Source organism: Microtus oregoni, unplaced genomic scaffold, assembly GCF_018167655.1.
Source record: "Microtus oregoni isolate MIOR12 unplaced genomic scaffold, Mior012 000030F_ref0000283, whole genome shotgun sequence".
Lineage (NCBI taxonomy): Eukaryota > Metazoa > Chordata > Mammalia > Rodentia > Cricetidae > Microtus > Microtus oregoni.
Window position 1 is genome coordinate 2,971,260 of NW_024543089.1, and position 13,590 is coordinate 2,984,849.

General features: G+C 42.1%; 1 protein-coding gene across 1 annotated transcript; it reads right to left on the reverse strand.

Moving 5' to 3' along the window:
• Positions 1-721, reverse strand: LOC121465360 (glutathione S-transferase P-like). The gene has a single exon (XM_041678597.1). The coding sequence runs from the start codon at positions 693-695 to the stop codon at positions 63-65; it is 633 nt and encodes a 210-aa protein (XP_041534531.1). The 5' UTR covers positions 696-721; the 3' UTR covers positions 1-62.
• Positions 722-13,590: the final 12,869 nt, after the last annotated feature.

Genomic DNA, 13,590 nt, shown 5'->3' on the forward strand with positions numbered 1-13,590 from the left:
TGTCTTACAAACTTTATTAGTGCTGGGGAAAGGAGGACAGGCAGCTCCGGTCTCTCCCTACATTACTGCTTGCCGTTGCCATTGATGGGACGGTTCAAATGGTCAGGGGAGGACAGGAAGGCCTTGATCTTGGGCCGGGCACTGAGGCGTGCCACATAGGCACTGAGCAGGGGGAAGTTGTCCAGGCAGCCAGGGGCCAGGACCTGGTGGATCAGCAGCAGATCTAGCAAGTTGTAATTGGCGAAGGAGATCTGGTCACCCACGATGAAGGCTTTGCCTCCTTGGTTCTGGGACAGCAGGGTCTCGAAAGGTTTCAGGTGTCCAGGCAGGGCCTTCACATAGTCATCCTTCCCTTCCTCATATTTGGTGTAGATGAGGGTGATGTATTTCAGGCGAAGGTCTTCCACCCCATCATTCACCATATCCACCAGGGCAGCCTCCTTCTGATCTTTTCCATAAAGTCCAAGGGATCGGCCCAAGTGCCTCAAGATGGCATTAGATTGGTACAGGGTAAGGTCTCCATCCTGAAACTTGGGGAGCTGCCCATACAGACAGGTGGACTTGAGCAAGCCTTTCATCCAAGTATCTATGGACACCACCTCCTCCTTCCAGCTCTGGTCCTGGTCAGCCAGTAGTATGCGCATGGCCTCACAGCGACCTCGAACTGGGAAGTAGACAATGGTGTACAGCGGCATGGCTGCTGCGTAGACGGAGGCACGAATTCCAAGCTGCGTAGACGGTAACGGATCTTGGGTATAATCTGCCTTTTAGCACAGGGATGTTTTAGTTCAGAATTTGTTAAGTGAATCTTTACCTGCTTATACAACTACTTCATTTCTAAGAAAACTAGAAATGTCTTGAAAAGAAAATTAGACAAGGAAGTTATCTTAGTACTTAGTCATTTTGTTTAGCCTTACGGATATTATTCCAGAAAACAGTCTGACAGCCAGGCATGGTGGCTCATGTCTGAGATCCCAGAATTCAGGAGGCTGAGGAGAAAGGTTACCAAAAGTTTATGTTTAGCTTGGGCTACAAAATGAGTTCTAGACCAGTTAGCTATAAGAAGGCCCGACCTGAAAACAATTGAACAGGCCACACATACTCTCTTTAGACATTGTCTTAAGGTTCTAATTGTTTGGCTTCAAAGCTACATTTTAAATCTTCTCTAAGAATTTCTTTAAAAATTCTCTGTCTTCCTTGGAGCTGTGTGTTATCAGAATGTGTTTGTTACAAAATGCCCTTTAGATGTTGCACATGGAGACCACATTTAGAGAACCTGAGGAGTAAGCTTCAGGAGAAATTGTGTTCTTTGTCCTCAGTTTTGCAGCACATAGATGCCATCAGGCATCGTAGAGCAATAACATCTGACACTGATCAAATTCCCTGGAACATACACATTACATTCTGCTTTTTTTGGACCTTACAGATCTACTGTGGCCTGAAACTCAAACAGGGGAGCCTCAAATTTAACCAGTTGTCATGGAGTTTGAAGATGGAGGTCTGTTAGTTAGTTACCTTTCCAAATGTTGGGATAAAATGCCTGCACAACTCAAAGGTTTATGTTGGCTCACAGTTTGAGGGGTCACAGTCCTTTTTGCTAGGGAAGCCATAGTGAAAGGGTCCAGGCATCTCCTGTATTGTTTCTGTCTGCATGAAGCAGAGAGTCCCGAATGCTAGCGCTCAGCTTGGTCTCTCCTTTTTATTCAGTCCAGGATCCCCAGCCAAAGAATGAAGCTGCCACATCCAGTACGGGTCTTCCCACCTTATTAATAAACTCCCTCACAGACAATTCCCACAGATTTGTTTCCAACGTGATTCTAGATGTGTCTGATTGTCAAGCAGTGAAAAGTCAGGGCTTTTGGTGAGGATACATTTGAGGGAGATACTGAGAACATGGCCTTACAATAGGCTGAGTATCCACAGAAGAGGACGGCCGAGCAACAGCTTCCCCATGTGAGGACACAGTGCAAGCTAGGAGGTGCCTCCTTACTACCACCTGACCAGGCTGGAAAGCTGACCTCAGACCTTTGTCCTTGAAAACGGTGAGGAATGTCTGTTGTTTTGGCCAATTCATTTTGATGTGGAAGCGTGCACTTTTAAATACACCCTCCCAAATACCAGAAACAGAGCACCATTCTATTTTCTTCTACTGCTCTTGTCTGCAGATGTGATGGGCTGCTTCAAGTTCCTGCTGCCTTGAATTCCCTGCTCAGATGTGCTGTATCCAGGGACTGTGTGCTAATAGAATCCCTTCTTCCTCCCAGATGCTGTGTCAGAGCATTGTCATGGAAAGCAGAAGGAGATTAAAGCACACATGAAGGAGATCCGGTGGTATTTCTTTCAGTACCTGGCTGACTTCATTTAATGTAATGACCTCCAGATCCATTCATACTGTTAAAAATGTCACCTCTCCAACTGAGATTGTTGATTTTATTTAAAATAGTTTATACTTTGACACTCACTGTCCCCCTCCCCAGGTGTGCACTGTTCTCTTTGCTTGGCTCTACTGAACACTAGACAAGATGCTGGAAGGTCATGGGATGTGCCCCAGTAGGAGACTTTGTAAATAATGCAAGATATTTCTTTAGTACTACAAAAATATTGAGATCATGTTGAAATAATACTAGTTTGAGTTAAATAAATGTAATTCTCTTTCTTCTTTTTCCTTTTTTCTTGTCTTTCTTTCTTTCTTTCTTTTTTTTTTTTTTGGTTTTTTGAGACAGGGTTTCTCTGTGTAACAGCCCAATCTGTCCTGGAACTCACTCTGTAGACCAGGCTGGCCTTGAACTCATAGAGATTCCCCTGTCTCTGCCTCCTGAGCGCTGGGATTAAAGGTGTGTGCCACCACTGCTCAGCTTTTTTACTTTTTAATGTGGCTATGAGAAAGTATACACAGGCTATGGAAGGGTTACTTTGAATATATGATTATGTATATGATATATTTAATAGGTATACATTAATTCTGTGTCAGTTGTGATCAAATAATAGTTGACTAGTGGCCTGATCAATTAAGTTAACAGATTTATTTAAGAACATTGTATGAACTTTAAAATGAGCATCTCCATTTTAAAGCCTTCATATCCTCTTAGAGTCTGATCTCCACAAATCCTAAATTAAATGGTGGCTGTTAAGCTAGTCTTTGGAAATTAAAGCCCTGGAGGGAAAGCCTAAGGGATTTCGAGAAATGCTTTTGGCAGCGGGGAGGTGACACTTTTGGATGAGAAGAAGGGAAGGCTTTCTGAGGCAGAGGAAGGTGACCTTTGCACGTGTGTTGTTGCTCTCTCTTTTCCCCCATGGATGGAAAGGTGGTCTGTAATATGAAGACATTGTTACTGAAAAAACATTAATTTAGGTAATGTTTCTTTGTAAAATCAAAACCATATTTTTCCTCTGGCATAGGAATTCTCACAGTCAAGGCAGGGAATTAAAAAGCAGAGGAAGACTTCTGGATAAAATATCCCAACTGAGGTCATTAGTAAAAGCCAGAGGCTTCTGAATTCATTAACCCAAGTGTATCTGGATGGGAACAGTGTGTGCTGTCAGACGGGCGATTAAGTCAGAGCTGCCTAGACAGTGCCTCTCTGTACGGCTCAGGAGTACAACTGGTAGGGTGGCTTGGGCATGTGCCCCTTGTTCACAGGCTGCCAGGGTAGCTCTGCATCAGTTTAGGTGCCTTTGTCTTCTCACATCTTTCCATCCTGAGGAAATACACGTCTTTTGAAAAATCCAGTAAGTATTTCCAGCACCCAGCCAATGTACATTGTTATACAAATAGTAATACTTGTTTATGTGATCTAGAAATTTTAGGACTATAAAGAGGATTTGAAAGAATTATATTTTGGATGGGGACTATCTTAACATTTAGTGTGGAAAAAGAATAAATGTGTATATAATACATAGTTATATATCTATTTGATAGATATATATATATATATAAAGTATATATGCATATCTATTTGAATGGCTTGAATCTGAAGTGCCCTAGAGGCTTGAATTTTGGGTGCTTATTTTCTGGCTGCTGGTACTGTTTTGGGGGGCTATGGATACTATAGTAGGTGAGCATGAATGGTAGAAGTAGGGCCTGGGGAGCAGGCCTATGAAGGTTAAAGGCGGGACCTGGTTTGGTTCTCCCTTTGCTTCCTGGGCCACAGTGATCTCAACAGTTGCTGTAGTTCGTTGCCAAGGACCGACCACTCTACCTTGCCTTCCCAGTCACAATGGACCCGCAACTGTCTGAAACAGTGAGCCCAGATTGGCCCTCCCGCCCTTAAGTTGTTTATGTGGGATTTTATCAAAGCAATAAGAAAAGTAACTAGCACAATACTATGTGCAAACAAACGACGAACGTTTAATAAAACCAGACAGAGGCTCACAGTTTGTCAGTACACACACACACACACACACACACACACACACACACACACAGAATTCATACCTTTCTCGAGTGCATGCTAGAAATGATTCTTGGGGACACTTCCTCCTCCATTACCGTCTTCATTTTTGTGGGTGCTGTACATGTAACATCCAATTGCTGTCAGTGTTGACCTCCTGGGCTGGTCTGTAATGAAAGGGCAATCTCTGAAAAGTTTCCTACTTCCTAACAACACCCTGTGGACGTTGATCATTGTGGCACACGTACAGGGAAGCATGCGTGCCTTTTCAAAAGGCATTGTTACTGGGGAGTCAGCCGTTAGACACAAACATCCTGATTAGACTTCTCTGAATATGTCTATGCCTTAACAAATGGGCAATAGAAAGTACTTTTTTTTTTTTTGGCTTTTCAAGGCTAAAAAACCTTATTGTTCATTAAACTCATTCAGCTTTCATGCTTCAAAACGAACTGCCCTGATTTCCCAGAAAACCTAAATGTGCTTGTCTCAAGTCTAGGACTATTTGAAGTTTGAGTGCTGGGCACTGTGCATCTGGTCTCCTGAAGTTGCTAAGGCTACATGAGGACACACCGGCTTACCTGCCTCAGGCACTTTTGGGACTTATTGGCTTCCCTGGAGCCATAAAAGTTTTTTTATTGTTCTTCTACGTATATCATGCCATGAACTGTGTGGCCTTCTGGGACTTGAGCTGCTTGTAAAAAGACACAACATTTTTGTTGGCCGAGGTGCAGGGTGAGAATTGCTCACCACTCTTCTATAGCAACTAGAGACCTCTTTTGGGGTCACTGGTTAACCCTCACCAAGGGCAGTTAATGAGCCAAGGAAGGAAATGCTAGCATCACATTTAAATATGTGAACAAGGACTTCTGAGAGCGACGGACAACCTAAGCAGGGTGGGAAGACCAAGAGCCAGTGTAGGAAATAGCAAGTGCTTTGTTCTTTTCCAAGGCACACAGAACTCATCGCTATCCATGGAAACAAAATAATCCGGAGTGAGCACCTTGAGTAAGGCAGAGGTTAGAAACCCTTGGCTCAACTCTCCCTAGGCAGTCTTCATTGAGTGGGCAAAGAAGTCTCTCTGAAGAGAGGCCTGCTGGCTGTACTGCGAGAACTTTGGTTGCCTGTGCTCATAACCACTACCATGTATTTCTGTCACTGTATTAAACATTTAAAAAATTGAACTCCTAAGTGATATAAAATCACGAATTCACTAAAGTCAAATACTTAAAACTCGGTGCTAGCATATATGGATCATGGTCTTTTCTGTGAGGCAAGTTATGATATGTGCTGGCTAGTTTTTGATGCTAGCTAGAGTCATCTGAGAGGAGGGAAGCTCAACTAAGAAAATGAATCCATGAGGTCAGTCTGTAGGTAAGTTTGTGGGGGCATTTTCTCGATTAATGACCAACTGGGACAGCCCAGGTTTTGTGAGTGGTACAGTCCCTGGGCAGGTGGTCCTGAGTGTGTAAGAAAACAAACTGAGAAAGCCAGGAGCAGCAAATCCCAAAGCAGCACTCCTCCATGGCTTCTACTTCCTGAAGTTCCTGCCTTGAGTTCTTCTCCTGACGTCCCTCAGTGATGGAGTGTGACCTGAGAGTTGCAAGCTGAAAAAGGAACCCTTTTCTTCCATCCCAAATTGTTTCCCATCATGGCATTTACCACATGGAGCCAGGGTACTAGATGTTTTTCTTAGTAAGTCCCACTGAATCCTAATGGCTGCAACTGTACCCATTGGCTTAGCTGAAAGACTAATAGGCCAATAGCACCATCTGGCCTTGGAATCAGCAGATCAAATATCCAATCCCCACTCTTTTAGGCATTATTTGATAGACAGGAATCACAGTATAGAGATCAACAATTGTTCAGGGCATTGTTCTGCTCCTTTGGCTGTATAGAAGAATCATTTATTGCAATAATTGCATCAGATAATGTATCGATATACTCACATTGTTTTGGAAGGTCACTTGTCAGAAAACCAAGAGCAGAATTCCTAGTTGAGTCATCTGTAGAAAATAAATCAGGAAATAGAAGTGATTTTGAATCCAAGACCTGTCTTGGATCTTTATGAGTTTTAGAGAATGTACCCTACATTGAAGTCTTGGTGCAGCTAGTATCTTCTCTGTTTTGTGCTGGCTACCAACTGTCTTGCTTTTGTTTACATTTGCAGATTTTAAAAATAGCCATTCTGTCCTGATGGGTAGGGATTTGTTGATCTTACTATGTCCCAATAACCAGTCTGTGGGTGGGCCAGCCATAGGACCGGTCTGTACCCGTAAGTCATTCTGGAGAAGTCATGAAGGGGGCTGTCTTTTTGTCTGTGTCAGGTGACTGGTGTAATGACTGATTTGTCCAGCAGTCCTAGGGAATAGGATGTGGTAGATCAGATCTGTATAACTCTATGTTCTGATTATATTCTCCACCATTGATGGGGGACAGATAGGGAAGAGAAAACTGTTCTTATGAACAAGTCTGGTCTGTAGAATGAAATTCAGACACCGTCTCCATCCATGTAAAACTCAGTGCTTCTCAATCGCTCCTCTGAGAACTATGAAAGAGAGAGATTATTGCATAGGTGAATGACAAAGTATAACCCATCATAGTCAAGGGTTCAAGTAGGCAATGTGCTCTTCCTGCAAGGCTTATCTTTCTCAGACATAGAGGTGTTCGCATTCTGGCAAGTTAAAGGTGGTTGGAGTTGGGTAGGAAGCATATGTGGCAGCTTGGGGAGATCCTCCAAGATCACACCTTGTGCCGTAGCTTAGCCATTTGGGGAAATAAATGAGTTCCCTTAGCTTTCATTTCCCCGCTGTCCTGTGTTAATATCTGCTGTGTTCTGAATGTGTCCAGTCCCCAACTCAGGTGTAGAAAGCTTAATCCCCACTGCAACACTGTAGGGGGTGGGACACTTGGGGAAGTGTTCGGTACACCAGGGTTCTGCCCTAGTGAATGGACGGTGCTGTTGCAGAAGGGCTTGATAGAAGCAGTTTCCCTCTGCCCCTTCTGACTTCTGACATGAACACAGGAAAGACCATCACCAGGCACCACATCCAGGCACCTTGGCCTTAGATTCCCTAGCTCAAACCCACAATACATGTCTTTTCTTTGTAAATTACACAGCTTCAAGCGCTTGTCACGGCACCACATGGACTAACCAACATCTCATGGGGCTGTTTTGCAAAACATTTTATGAAGGAGGTATGCATATATGTGTATGATTTTTAAAAAATACATTCTTGAGATAAAGCAAATAAAGGGGCTCCTAAACACACCCAATTTAAAGATACATAAATTGGGGCCCAAAGACGTTAGCTTCTTTGTTGAAGTTCAACAAGCTGTTCGATCAAAGCTGAAACCAGGTCTCCAGCAAGCTCCCTCCAAATTGCTCCACACTTCTCAGAAGCTGCCATTGAGAAAGTTACCCCCACTCTGTAGAGTTAGAGCTTCTACTTATTTCCAGTGAATTAAATATATCTTTATAATTAGACTTAAAATTAATGGGAAACTTTTTGCTTGTTTTCATGTGATTAATTGGACAGGGACACATGCCTTGTAACCGGGTGTGAGGGTGGAACTTGTATCCCAGCTGTCATTCAAATCTTAGGGGAGTGAGGTTCGGCTCAAAGGCCCAGAGCTCCCTGGCCTCCTGCAGTCGCTCTGGCCAGTGGTTTCCTCCTGGGCCTCTAAGGCCAAGCAGCAGAGCCAAGGCTTCTGACTGGCAGCCAGACAATCTGGGCCAAAAGGCCCAGAACTCAAGGTGGTCTGGATTTACCTGGCTGAACACCACAATCCAGAAATGAGCTCCTGGCCTTGAATTCCTGGGCCGCACCGGCAAAGTGTGCTGCATCAGGGTGGAAAGTCTGTGTCATCTGTTCTATTTTAAACCACTCGAGAGCTGACTTTTAGGAAATGCTAAATGACTGGTTCCAGAAGAACTTCTGTGCAGAATACAATAGGCTTTTCACATAATTGTTGCTTTCTTTGCTCAGGAGTACAATGTTTTCCAAGCATGCCTTTCCTCTTCCACTTACCATAGTTTCCTCCAGATTCCTACGATCTGTTTTGCACAAAGTCCCACAAACATACAGATGATATTTGATGCACTTTATATTAGTGCAGTTTGGTTTCTGGTTGAGATGAGTAGGGGACGAGGCTCCATGAAGTCTAAAGCTTTGTCCTTTAAAAAAAAATCAAGGAGTTTCGATCTGGGCACCGAGTGAAACATCATTGTGGTGAGTGAGTGCTGCGGCAGCTGGGAACATACCTCAGCCCGCCCACACTTCCTGGCCATCCTACAGGGGCTATACTGCCCATACCTCCTCTCTCTTCCTATCCCATACAGCTTACATCCAGATCCCCCCACCCCCTGTCTCCCTCCCTCCCTCCCTTCTTTGGCCGCATAGCGCCTCCCTGCTCAGCCTGCTGGGGCGCTGGGACCGAACCCAAACCGGGAGGACAAAGGGGTGGCAGGTAGCTCCTTTGTTCCCATAGCCTGCCCGCAGTGAGCAGGGTGGGCCCTTTGCTCGCGAGCTAACCAAGCAGGGGAGTTTCGATCTGGGCCCCAAGTGAAACATCATTGCGGAGAAACATCTCTGGGGAGTGACATCACGGGGAAGGTACATCAGTGGGCAAGAAGACCTGATCCTGTAAAAGAAGATCCAAAGGGGAGTATTGGGAGGAAGAGATGGGCAGACGCCAATGCAGGAATTCTCCCAACAATCTGAAAAACAACACAAAACCACCAGAAGCCAGTGACCTCACAACAGGAGGACATGAACAGCTTAATCAAGAAGAAGTAGAAAAAACTGACTTCATGAAAGTGATTGACACCCTTTAACAGCATATAAAAAACGCCCTTATAGAAAAGGATGAGAAGTATAACAGAAAGTTCAAGGAATTGAGTAAATCAGTGAATGATACCCTAGGAAACCGAGGAAAAACAATCAAGCAGATAATGGAAACAGTTCATGACATGAAAACTGAAATGGAGGCAAAGAAGAAAACACAAACAGAGGGCAGGCTGGACATGGAAAATCTAGGTAAATGAATAGAGACTACAGAATCAAGCATAACCAGCAGAATACAAGAGATAGAAGAAAGAATCTCAGATTCTGAGGATAACATAGAGAAAATAAACGCTCTGATCAAAGAAAACAGCAAATCCAACAAACTCTCATCACAAAACATTCAGGAAATATGGGACACAATAAAAAGACCAAACCTAAGAATAATTGGAGTAGAAGAAGGAGAAGAAGTGCAGCTCAACGGTCCAGAAAATATACTTAATAAAATTATAGAAGAAAACTTTCCCAACCTGAAGACAGATGTACCAATGAAGGTTCAAGAAGCATATAGAACACCAAATAGGCTGGATCAAAAGAAAACATCCCCTCGCCATATAATAATCAAAACACAAAATATACAGAATAAAGAAAGAATATTAAGAGCCGCAAAGGAAAAAGGCCAAGTTACTTATAAAGGTAAACCTATCAGACTTACACCTGACTTCTCTATGGAAACCATGAAAGCCAGAAGGTCCTGGATAGATGTACTCCAAAAACTAAGAGACCACGGATGCAAGCCCAGACTACTATATCCAGCCAAACTTTCGTTCACTATAAATGGAGAAAACAAAATTTTCCAGGATAAAAACAAATTTAAACAATACGTAGCCACAAATCCAGCCTTACAGAAAATAATAGAAGGAAAATCACTAACCAAGGAGTCCAACAATGACCACAATAACTCAGACATCTAGAGACCCTTCACCAACACAAATCAAAGAAGGAAAACACACAAACTCTACTACTAAAAAAATGACCGGAGTTAACAACCACTGGTCATTAATATCACTTAATATCAACGGGCTCAACTCACCTATAAAAAGGCACAGGCTAAGAGATTGGATACAAAAACAGGATCCAACATTCTGCTGTCTACAAGAAACACACCTCAACCACAAAGACAGGCACCTACTCAGAGTAAAGGGCTGGGAAAAGGCTTATCAAGCAAATGGACCTAAGAAACAAGCAGGTGTGGCCATACTAATTTCTAACAAAGTTGACTTCAAACTTAAATTAATCAGAGGAGATGGAGAGGGACATTTTATACTCATAACAGGAACAATTCATCAGGAAGAAGTCTCAATCCTGAATATCTATGCCCCTAATATAAAAGCACCCACATACATAAAAGAAACATTACTAAAACTCAAGGCAGCCACCAAACCACACACACTAATAGTAGGAGACTTCAACACTCCTCTCTCACCAATGGACAGGTCAATCAGACAGAAACCTAACAGAGAAATTAGAGAATTAATGGGTGTAATGAATCAAATGGACTTAACAGACATCTATAGATTATTCCACCCAAAGAGGAAAGAATATACCTTCTTCTCTGCAGCTCATGGAACCTTCTCAAAAATTGACCACATACTCGGTAACAAAGCTAACTTACACAGTTACAAAAAATATTAGTAACCACCTGTGTCTTATCAGATCACCATGGATTAAAGTTAGAATTCAACAACAATGCTACCCCCAGAAAGCCTACAAACTCATGGAAACTGAACAGTCAACTACTGAACCATACCTGGATTAAGGAAGAAATAAATAAAGAAATCAAAGTCTTCCTTGAATTCAATGAAAATAAAGAAACAACATACTCGAACTTATGGGACACTATGAAAGCAATCCTGAGAGGAAAGTTCATAGCACTAAGTGCCCACTTAAAGAAAACAGAGAAAGCACATATTGGAGACTTAACAGCCCACTTGAAAGCTCTAGAAAAAAAAGAAGCAGACTCACCTAGGAGGAGTAGAAGACTGGAAATAATCAAACTGAGGGCTGAAATCAACAAAATAGAAACACAGAAAACAATCCAAAGAATCAATGAAACAAAAAGCTGGTTCCTGGAGAAAATCAACAAGATTGACAAACCCCTATCCAAACTAATCAAACGGCAGAGAGAGAATTTGCAAATTAATAAGATCAGAAATGAAAAGGGGGACATAACCACAGACACAGAGGAAATTCAGAGAGTCATTAGATCTTACTACAAAAGCCTGTATGCCACAAAACTGGAAAATGTAAAAGAAATGGACACGTTTTTAGATAAATACCATTTACCAATACTAAAGCAGGACCAGGTGAACAATCTAAACAGACCTGTCAGTCACGAAGAATTAGAAGCTGTTATCAAAAACCTCCCTACCAAAAAAAGCCCAGGACCAGATGGTTTCAATGCAGAATTCTACCAGAACTTCCAAGAAGACCTAATACCTATACTCCTTAATGTATTCCACAATATAGAAACAGAAGGGTCATTACCAAATTCCTTTTATGAAGCCACAATTACTCTGATACCAAAACCACTCAAAGACTCAACCAGGAAAGAGAACTACAGGCCAATCTCACTCATGAATATCGACGCAAAAATCCTCAACAAAATACTGGCAAATCGAATCCAAGAACACATCCGAAAAATTATCCATTATGATCAAGTAGGCTTCATTCCTGAGATGCAGGGCTGGTTCAACATATGAAAATCTATCAATGTAATCCAGCATATAAATAAACTGAAAGAAAAAAACCATATGATCATTTCATTAGATGCTGAAAAAGCATTTGACAAAATTCAACATCCTTTTATGTTAAAAGTCTTGGAGAGATTAGGGATACAAGGGTCATAACTAAATATAAGAAAAGCTATATACAGCAAGCCGACAGCTAACATCAAATTAAACGGAGAGAAACTCAAAGCCATCCCACTTAACTCAGGAACACGACAAGGCTGTCCACTCTCGCCATACCTCTTCAATATAGTGCTTGAAGTTCTAGCAATAGCAATAAGACAACATAATGGGATCAAGGGGATTCGAATTGGAAAGGAAGAAGTGAAACTTTCGTTATTTGCAGATGATATGATAGTATACATAAGCGACCCCCAAAACTCCACCAAAGAACTTTTACAGCTGATAAACAGCTTTAGTAATGTGGCAGGATACAAGATCAACTCCAAAAACTCAGTCGCCCTCTTATACACAAAGGATATGGAAGCAGAGAGGGAAATCATAGAAGCTTCACCATTCACGATAGCCACAAACAGCATAAAATATCTTGGGGTAAATCTAACCAAGGAAGTGAAAGATCTATTTGACAAGAACTTTAAGGTATTGAAGAAAGAAATTGAAGAGCATACTAAAAAATGGATGGACCTCCCTTGCTCTTGGATTGGGAGGATCAACATAGTAAAAATGGCAATTCTACCAAAGGCAATTTATAGATTCAATGCAATCCCCATCAAGATCCCATCAAAATTCTTCACAGATCTGGAGAGGACAATAATCAACTTTATATGGAAAAACAAAAAACCCAGGATAGCCAAAACAATCCTATACAATAAAGGATCTTCTGGAGGCATTACCATCCCTGACTTCAAACTCTATTACAGAGCTACAGTAATGAAAACAGTGTGGTACTGGCATAAAAACAGAGAAGTCGACCAATGGAATCGTATAGAAGACCCGGATTTTATCCCACAAACCTATGAACACCTCATTTTTGATAAAGGAGCTAAAAGTATACAATGGAAGAAAGAAAGCATCTTCAACAAATGGTGCTGGCACAACTGGATGTCATCCTGTAGAAGAATGAAAATAGACCCATATCTATCACCGTGCACAAAACTCAAGTCCAAATGGATTAAAGACCTCAATATCAGTCCGAACACACTGAACCTGATAGAAGAGAAAGTGGGAAATACCCTACAACAGATGGGCACAGGAGATCGCTTCCTATGTATAACCCCAGAAGCACAGACATTAAGGGCAACATTGAATAAATGGGACCTACTTAAACTGAGAAGCTTCTGTAGTATGCTGTAGCCCATATTCAGGGTGTGTCTTCTCTCTTCAGTTAATCCTCAATGAAACTCCCAGACAGACATACCCAGAGGTGTGTTCTCTAGGAGTCTAGATCCAATCAAGTTGTCATAGTAAGTGAGACATTGAGACAGAGAGCTTTTAAATTCCTGCTCAGTCAGACACCACTCTGGTACTAGACCCCAGTGATGAACTAGGCAAGAACAATACACATATGTTTGTACAAATATTACATGTCAGTTACATTTTCTGCTTGATTTTTTTCTTTTTTTTATTGAGAAAAGAAGAAAAAAGAAAAAAAACATAAACAAAAAACAA

Coding starts and splice junctions, on each gene's coding strand:
- LOC121465360 (XM_041678597.1), bottom strand. CDS start 695: ATGCCGCTGTACACCATTGTCTACTTCCCAGTTCGAGGTCGCTGTGAG.